This window comes from Phaethon lepturus, unplaced genomic scaffold (genome assembly GCF_000687285.1).
Source record: "Phaethon lepturus isolate BGI_N335 unplaced genomic scaffold, ASM68728v1 scaffold33707, whole genome shotgun sequence".
NCBI classification, from domain to species: Eukaryota; Metazoa; Chordata; class Aves; order Phaethontiformes; family Phaethontidae; genus Phaethon; species Phaethon lepturus.
The window spans coordinates 6,262-15,480 of NW_010553272.1; the positions used below are offsets into that span (position 1 = coordinate 6,262).

Here is a 9,219-nt window from a genome sequence, read left to right on the forward strand (position 1 = left end):
AGTCAAAGCCTCCATAACATTAGTCCCTGCCTGCAGCCAGGCTGTGGCTGGTTTCACACTGAGAGCTCCTCTATGGAGCAAGCTCACCTCTGGAAGGCACAGTGCTGCCAGGGTCAGGCCAACCCATAGATGGCTCTGCTCAAAACTAAACAAAGAGGAGAGGTAGCTCCCAGCATTTCCCAGCTGGGCAGGGAGACACATCTTGTGCTCCCATGTACTTCCACAGGAACCAAAATAAACTGGAAAGGCAATTCCACCCTCCCACAACCCATTTCACTTGTCCCAGTCCGAGTCCCATGGGAAGATGTCCTTCAGCTGCCAGGACTTCCACAGGCCCCACACTCCTCTGGAGACAGTGTCGCGACTCAGTAACTGCAGCATTAAACACACACTCTCCTGGCAGGCTAGCCATTAAAGGCACCATTGGCCTTCCTGACCAATTCAGAAGCTTTAGGTACCTATGAGGGAGTGCTCTCGGTTCATTAGTTCCAGTGATTTTACTTGTAATTTTACTTATACATAAAGATCTCTTTCAAGCCTCCATCAGAAAAGGTAGAAAAGCCCTGCCTGGCTGGGTCTTTTGCACCATGCCAATTTCTGTCATGATACCACAACTGATATTTCCTATGGAGCTTGAGCTGTAATCCTGAACTGCACAGGAGAGGGTCAGCTGAATGGGAAGAAGTACAGAAGAGGATAAAAATCCTCTGACACCTTCCAATCCATTACAAAGTCTGGCTTGGTCCCCAAATGGTCCTATACCTACAGCCTTGCTTCCAGGGGCAGATGAACTCCTGCTGTGACCACCTTTCTCCCTCCGCTCCATCTCCAACAGACAGTTGCTACTGAAGACCTCCTGCAAGGCAGGAGGCAAGTGATGAGGAACTCTGTCAAATTTCTTCTTCCTCTTCACTAGCAACCTCCTTCAGGTCCTGAGGCCCCTGCTCTGCTCTCTCTTTTACATAGGCTGCCTTGATCTGTTCCAGCTCGCACAGCTCTGCCTCCAGCTCTTCCCTGTGCATTGACCGCCGGTTCCTTAGCAGTTTCATGGGGAAGGGGTTTAAGTCATTGAAGGCAATGTTCATCAACTTCCTACAATGGAAAAGACAGGTCTGGTGAACTGATTTACTGGTTGGTAACAGATGGTGACAGATATGCCAAGGGCATCCTGGGGTAGGCAAAGAATAGGGCCTCAGATTTCAGCTCTCTGAGCTCAAAAGTCATCTATCAGCAGAATCTTAAAGAAATCACAGGCAAATCCTCCTTACACAAACACCAACCCAAGCAACGCTTTAAAACAGCCTTACACCACACCACCTTTTAAGGTACCAGTGTGCAGCCACCAGTCAGGAGACAGTGGATCAGATGCCAACTCTGATGGCCCCAGGGGGAGGAATATTCCTGACTTTGAGCTCTTCTGATCACAAAAATCTTCCTCTCCAACACATGTTGCCATTAAAGGTTGTGAGTGGTGCTGTGTTGCCAAATAGCCCAACTACAGCTGAGAGAAACACAGCAAGTGGCAGCACAAGTTCCAGCTGCTGCATTTTGCTGTCCCAGACTTTGTGGCCTGCTCTGCTGTAGCATGCCTTTGCCCAAGCCAAAAAGACTTTAAGTAACCGTGAAGGGAAAGTCAAGAAGAGACGAACTGATTCATGCCCCATGGACCTGCCAATGCACGTGCATCTCTCTTAACAGACTAGTTAGAATTCTTTTTAGGCTGACCTAACAGGCAAGCAAGTACAAACCCAGGATGGAAGGCTGTATACAACCCACAGTCCTACCTGCCATCCGTGATCATTCTCGTGAAAAAGCGTAGGTACTGGTAGATCTCCACACTGTCATGAATTCTTAGGATTTCCTCCTCGTTGTATTTAAAAATTGCAAGTGCATAGCGGAAAATCACCTGGAAGGTTGAAAGGTATTTGAGTTGACAGTCTTAGGCTGGCATAAAACTTGGGGTGGGGCACACAGCACTGCAATACAGGCTGGACACTGGGCTTCTCCTGCTCTCAACAGGCTGTGGTAGGGCACACCTAAGACAGCACTGAGCTAATCCCTAGAGGTAATTTACAACTCCAGAACATACCAGGTCCTCCAAAAGGACTCCACAGGGATTTTGCAAGGGTTGTCCACTTCTCCCTATGGACCAGGGCAATACAAGACTCACGTGTTCACATACTAACTCTCTGTCCATCTTCTGCTCCCTATACCTGTCATACTCTGAGCTGTGTTCAGGTCACAGAGAAGAAGACACCATGGCCTGTCAGAGAGCTGTTTCATAGCAAGACTAATTGCTAAAAAGTGCCAGGGACACTGTGCACAGTATCAGGGACTAGGTCTGTCTACTGGCAGCAAGTACACAGGCAACACAGAGGCTGGGAGCTGTCAAGGCACCCCACCAAACAAGCGGGATAGGAAAAGAGGCTCAACCCCACATCCCTTTGACACATGGCTATGTCTATCGCCCTGCCATCATGGTGCAGATGGAAGGAAGGCCTAATCTGGGAGTTGCACCTTAGTTCCCTCGTACAAGAAGGCATCCCACACTCTCAAGAGGATGTCGCTGATCAGGCTGTCCACAAAGGCCACCAGAAACCAATTGAAGGTGATGAGTGAGACATCAATCCGATACTGCTCAAAATGAGCCATGAGGCGAGGCAGCTTCTCTGACAGGAAGTCTTTGAAGACTCTCTGATCTACCTAAAGTTGACAAAAAAGAAAACAATGAGGTCCTAGTCAAGAGCAGTCCTGCAGCTGTTGGAGCAGAGGAGTTGGGAGGAGAGGAGCGGTGCAACAGGATTGTGGACAATACAAGCCATGGCAATCACTGATGCTGCTTTCTAGCCTAACCACACCCCAGGACGAGCACAACATCCAACCCTTCAAAGTCACTGAGCAGTGTACTTGTACGCTGTACCTAGTGCAAGGTGTGGAGCTGAAATAAGGCCAAAACACAAGCAAAGATACATACATTCTTCTCGCTCAGAGGATCATATTCCTTCCCAACCTCAAAGTCAAGCAGGAAAATGCTGCCACATCCTCCCACATCAGTCTTATTGGGATTTTCTGTGATGTCATGAGCATCCAATTGGGGATTAAAACCTGCCCAGTCTGAATGACTTCACATGGCCCAACAGAATAAACACCTAAAATCCCTTCAGGATTGACTTCACAAGAAGGATCTGATCTTCTCACTTAGCTTCTTTTTGTGGCCTGAGTACCGTCTGTCCTCTGCTTCTGGTTGCATGAGCAGAGAAAGAGAAATGCAGCTGCTGAGATCCCTGACCCAGGTTTATAAAGGCTTCATCTCAGGGAAGCTGTGGTTTCATGAGGGGAGTGCTAAGGAGCATGCCATATCATACTACAGCCCCAGCTGTGTCAGCCTACTTAGCTGTGGCACAGTGTACAAACCAGATGAGGTGATATGCTTCGTCTTTAAAGTCTGCAGGAGCTAAACCTTAAGTTTTCCAGCCAACTCAGAGTTTTCACTTGATTGAGCCAACTCACAATGCATCACCTTTGTGATGGCACCTAGACCTTTTGCTTGGCTAGACTTTCAGAGACCAACCATGAGGTCAGCAAGTCTTTCTAAAAAAGGCTCCCTCAGCTGATAGTCTTTTCTCACCAAATGTAGGAGAGCCTCTGTGACTTCAGTCTGCCATGTTTTCCTTGTCAATCATTATTTGTCAAGTATTGAGCACTGCCTGTTAAATCTCACAGCTAACACTACCCGCTCTTGGCAGACATTTTGCTATCTGCACAGCAATTTGGCTGCTTCCCCAGTCTGCCTGTTGGCCTCTCCACCAGCACACCACTGTCCCAATGAACATTAGTCAGTCAATTCAGTGGCACAGTCACTCTCAGCTAGTGATGCTTGTACCCTAATCTGTACTGGGTCCACGGATACAACCCTCTTCCCTCTGAAAGGACCACACACAATAAAGACACCAAGGTCACAGCCAGGCCTACCAGACTGGGTACTGCTGGGTGTGGGTGGTATGGGCACGCAATTACAATTGCATTGAACTATATGGGATTTATCTTGGCGCTGTGTCTGCCCAGGAGGACATAGTATATCTGATACAAGAAAACACATCCAGAAATCCTTGCAAGCCAGTGACTTTGAACCAGGGGGGTAAGTTACTCACAGAACAACATTTTACATCAAATGGCCAGAGGGCTTCCTGATCTGCAGGGAACCCCGAAGCCAGAACCAACACTGTATTTAGTCATGAACTGAGGCAAGTACACTGAATACAAAAATCTCAGTATTTTATTCCACCTGCACATGGCACTCCAAAGATATGGTGCAGTTTCCAAAGAAACATCTGAAGGGCTGCAGAATGGTGCCTTCTTCTTAGTTCTACATATGTCAGAGTTTGCTGCTTCACCTCTACTAGGCCCTCCTTAAAATAAGTAACTATGCAATTAATGGGCACCTTCCTTCTGACTAACCTGACCTTCAAGTGATTACTCAGGAGTGGTGCCCAATTTCCTAGTGCTGGGCATCAATTTTGCTGCTCCTGTGTGTGTAACAACTTTGTACTCTCAACTTTACAAGACCTCTGCAATGGAAGGCATTGCCAGGTGGTATCGGTGTCCTGTGAGAACTCAAACACACTGCAAGCTGACTGCTTGCTTTTAAACCTTTACTGTAAATCTCTGTATCGGAGTGCAAGCAGATGCGAGGGTGCCCCATTCACCTGTGATGTTATCAGTGTGTCACTGTAGTAGTCTGCCGGCATTAGGTTCTCAACAATATGGACTAGGCACCAGAAAGCACTTTCCTCATCTTCCAGGACCAGGAGGGCAACAGCTGCCAATCTGTGATGGACAAGACATGGTGAGACAATGCCAACACTGAAGGAGAAGACATAGGCCAGCACAGGAACTGGAGAATCCAAGATTCTTCTTGGCATGTCTCTAGCTCCATGAGCATCCTAAACATCAACTGTGACAGGACAGTTGGTCAGAAGCAAGTGATCTGTTCTGCGGGTTTTGAAGGAACCATGGGGCTGTCATTTTCTATCCCATGTGCTTCTGTTAGCAAATAGGAACTCCCACATATGGAACTGGTGTGACAAAGCCAGACTCCCCAGCTAATGGGATGTTCTGTAGATGGGCTGAAGTTAGCAGTGTGCTGATTTTGGCTTTTTCAATACAGGAAAGTGCTCACTCAGAGATACTCCGTATTATGTGACATAGCTCACTTTTCCATACATTCTTCTACAGCCCTTACCCCCTTCAGCTCTGAATTATCTCCTTTCAGCCAGACTGGCAAGTATGGTGTCTAAAAATGGTATTTAATGGTATCTAATACCAAGGGCTCTCTAGAGTGGAAAATGTCTTCCTGAAGAGCATCCAAAGAACAACAGAAATAGCTTCCACAGACTTTCCTCATGTGAAAAGGTCCAACCAGAAATTCACTTCTTGCTGCTAGTGCCCAGTGCCTCTTTTACCTGGTGGCACACTTCTAAGAAGTTTGGTTTTATCTTTCCTATAGCCTTCTTTCGAAAGTGAAGGAAGCTTTACAGATTCCCTGAACCTTCTCTTCCCCAGACAGAACAACCCCAGTTTCCTCAGCCTCTTGTCATGTAATGCAATGCAACTCCCTCATCTCTAACACTTGCCAACATTTTCTCCAACTCTTCTCAGCAAAAAGGGAAATAACTAAGGTGTTTTTCTGCTTAGCACATTAAGACTTAGAAATTCAGCCCCAAACTCATACTGTTATTCTGGGACTGCCTCACTCTACCTCATATAGCTGCTTCTTTCTATTCTGTAACTATGGAGATGCCAAACAAGTGCATCCTGCTGTTTGCTTGATCCCAGCAACAACACTGAGTGAAAAAGGCAACAAATGCAGAATTCTGCAGGAAAATACCTAGAGCTGGGACAGAACTCTAGAGAGGCAGGAGCCTGGAGTTGCTTGAATCACAGCCTAGAGTATGTGTCTACACTTTCTCAGTGCTATCCCCTGAAGAAGCAGCATACCTGGCTCCTCACCTGTTCAGTCCCTGGCAGTACCCAATGGCAGGATTGTGCCAGGAGAATGCCAGCAACACCCTCCGGAGCTTGGGGATGAGCTGGGACGTGGGAGAGGAAAAATGTTTGTTGTTGGTCAGTGTGCGGGGCAGGTCAAGCTCAATCTGCCGGCAGGCAGGGTGCTCGGTGCTCTTGCTCTGCCGTAACAGCCGCTGGTAGTGGTCAGGCAGATGGCTGCAGTGCTGGCTGACAATCCATCTCCAGACCCGTTGCCGATGTTCCGCTGGAATGCCACTTCGGATCAGGCTCTTCAGCTCTGCAGAGGGGCTCAGCTCTCCAACTATGTTCCACCTATCACGGAGGGGCTTCTCCACCACTTCCTGGCTCCGCAGGTTGTTGGACTTTATCTCCAGGGCTTGGATTTTGGCTAGAAGTTTCCAGTCTTCAACTTCATAGTCAGGTACTGTCATAAACCCATACTCATCATACTCACTGGAGGGACACAAGGCAGAGGTTAGTTCAAAGGACCTGCATCAAGGGCCACTCACTGCTTGGGGACATGCCAACTGCAGCCTCCTGCCAGGTTTCTGTCACCCATGCCGGAGCACAGGTACACCTCCTTCACTTCCCTGGCAGCGGCATGCAAGAACCTGCCATGCCCACTGTCTAAGGGCCTTGAAGACAAATGAGAGCCTGCAGCAATGGCAGACACAGATGAACTCAAGTTTAACTTTGCTCTGAGCTACAGTCCAACCTCATCAGCCCCCTCTCACATCAGCTGCTCCGCTGCCCCTAAGGGATTATCTAGCTCAACCTGTGCACTTGCTCCCTACCATGTCATAGTGCAGAGACAGTTCTGCAGGAAGGGACTGCAAAGGCTTTGGGGCATCAGACCAAAGAACAGAGATCCACAGTTCCTTCTGATGACTCCCTGTACTCAATGCAAATATGCTACTGATTGGAAAACACCAGGAGCACTGACAGTATAGCTCATTGAGAGTTTGTGCCTCCTCAGTCCACAAGCTGGGATACTTGCAAGATATCATTATATTCTTCACAGAGCGACCAAACTTGGTGTTGGGGTCTTGTCTCCAAAGCTACCTGGAAAACCTGCGAGTCTGATCAACCAGATGAAATGGAAACTGTTAGAGAACTGAGGCACTAACTGGGCAGGAAAGCATAACAGATGTAAGGACCCCAGCAGCATGGGTAACAAGGCTCTCTGGAGGTATCCAGTCCAGCCTCCCCTACACTGCAGGATTGTCCCTAGCACTAGAAAATAGTGTTTTTTTACGGCTGGTACTAGAAAACCCCAAAGGATGGAGATCCCCCACCTCCCAGGTGGCCTCCTCTTCTACAGAAGGAGCTTATCCTCATGTCCATGTCCAGTGTTTACCTCCCAGGCACACAATGGCTGTTGTCACTTGCCATACTGTCTGCCACTACCAAGAAAAGTTTATCTGTATTATCTTTAACTTCCCCTTCCTACAGGGATATGCTGCTATCAGATACTCGCGGCCTCCATACGATCAGACTAAACCAGCTGCCTCAAACTCCACTACTAGGTCATGGCTCCAAGTCTCTGCTATGGAAACATCCCGGGGTCTTTCTTGCCTACATGTTCCCCTCCACAGCCTGACTTCTACAAAGGTGTGACTATCCCCATGCTCTTGCCTCTTACCTTACAGGGTTCAGGTTAAAACCTTCTTCTGCTTCTTCCTTCACATCCCACTGCAGTGCTTCCTGGATGAGGTTCCTCACAAACTCAGCATGGGAGCTGGGCAGGCCAGGCACAGCCTCCTGCAGCTTCCGCAAGACTGTCAGGTATTTGCTCTCCATCTGGCAGTTTCGTGCTTGCAGGCAGGCACACTGATGGGGAAACAAGAGGGAATGAGCTGGCTCATTGATGGTTCTTCCTGCATTGCCACTGCTCTCTACTGGCCTGGTCTGCACATAAAGTGAAGACTCCTGAACAGCAAAGCCCCAGAAAACACATCCAGCGGTTTTCTACAGTCAGTGAAATTGCAGCCATAAATGAATCACCACAGTCTATGAACAAGCACAAGCTGCAGTAGCTAGCATGCAACAAAACCTGCTTATTGAGTGGGAGACCTACTACAGCATCACCCACTTTAGCTACTGCATTGCATCAGTGGATGGCCACATCCCATCCAGCTTGGCTCAGGACACAAGCAAAGAGCCACCACTGCAGCTGAGTTCTCTGCAGGCTTCTTCCCTGCTTCCCTTCTTCCTGCTCCTCAGACAAGTTCTCTACCCCACATTGAGCTAATATCCTGACAGAACACACTGCTCCTGGGACTGAGCTATGACCATACCATTTTCAGGATACATGGTAGCACCACAGATAAGGCGACCACAAGCCCCTCAGCAACCCCAGTCCCATAGCACTGGTACACAACATTTCTAAAGCACAGGAAGCCCAACTGAGTTCAAACAGTAGGACATTCCCTGCCACCACCATACTCCTGGGCACACAAAGCAGAAAAAAGGACTAAGGACTGTTATCCCCACTTGACAAGTGGGGAACTGAGGCCACACAGGTGACAAGACTCAGCCAGTGTTTCACAGGAAGCTCAGTGAAGACTCCTGCTCAGTGGAAAGCAGCAGTTAAAAACAAAACCAAAACAGAAACCACAGAGAGAATTAGGCTGCATACAGAGGGGACAGAAAAGAGTGTAGGATACTGTTGTATTAGCATTCTAATCAGCATGTTGCCTCACATTGAGCATGTTGGTCTGATTACTTCCTTTCCAAAGGTTACAGCAGTTTCCGGATCAGAGAAGGGCAGTAAGTTAGGAGGTAGGCAGGGTTTCAATGGGCCACAAAGCAAACAGATGTAAGAATGGCAATAACACTTCAGAAGCAGCTTTTTACCCTGTTCCAGAATCCAAGACTGTGGAGACATACCTTAAACCCCAGGGAAGTAAAACCCAGGGAAACCCCACAGAACAAATGCCAGCACACACCACCAGCCTAGGGAAGTGATTCGGGACCAGAAGGTAGGATTAGACGAGTCTGAGAGTAACCAGGTTATGCACAACTTACAAGGCTAGAAAAAACAGAGCCTAAGAAAACAAAAGAACCCTGATCCAGCTGGAGGACCCGAGAATGCTGCCACCTGGCAGTGCCAAGCTTGGTGGAGAAATCCAAGACTAGATGAAGCCAGGGCTCAGTCAGTCTGCCAGCTCTCAGGAAAATGTTTTGATTCCC

At 48.3% G+C, this 9,219-nt stretch overlaps 1 protein-coding gene across 1 annotated transcript in view; it reads right to left on the reverse strand.

Annotated features, from left to right (window-relative positions):
- Positions 1 to 694: 694 nt before the first annotated feature.
- TBC1D2 (TBC1 domain family, member 2) overlaps positions 695 to 9,219 on the reverse strand; it is a 15,991-nt gene continuing 7,466 nt past the window's right edge. The window contains exons 8-13 of the mRNA XM_010291486.1: positions 7,670 to 7,857; positions 6,010 to 6,480; positions 4,707 to 4,827; positions 2,518 to 2,703; positions 1,785 to 1,906; positions 695 to 1,092 (exon numbers count right to left, since the gene is read on the reverse strand). Coding sequence (XP_010289788.1) covers positions 891 to 1,092; positions 1,785 to 1,906; positions 2,518 to 2,703; positions 4,707 to 4,827; positions 6,010 to 6,480; positions 7,670 to 7,857 — 1,290 coding nt within the window. The 3' untranslated portion in view covers positions 695 to 890. The remainder of the gene's footprint in view (positions 1,093 to 1,784; positions 1,907 to 2,517; positions 2,704 to 4,706; positions 4,828 to 6,009; positions 6,481 to 7,669; positions 7,858 to 9,219) is intronic.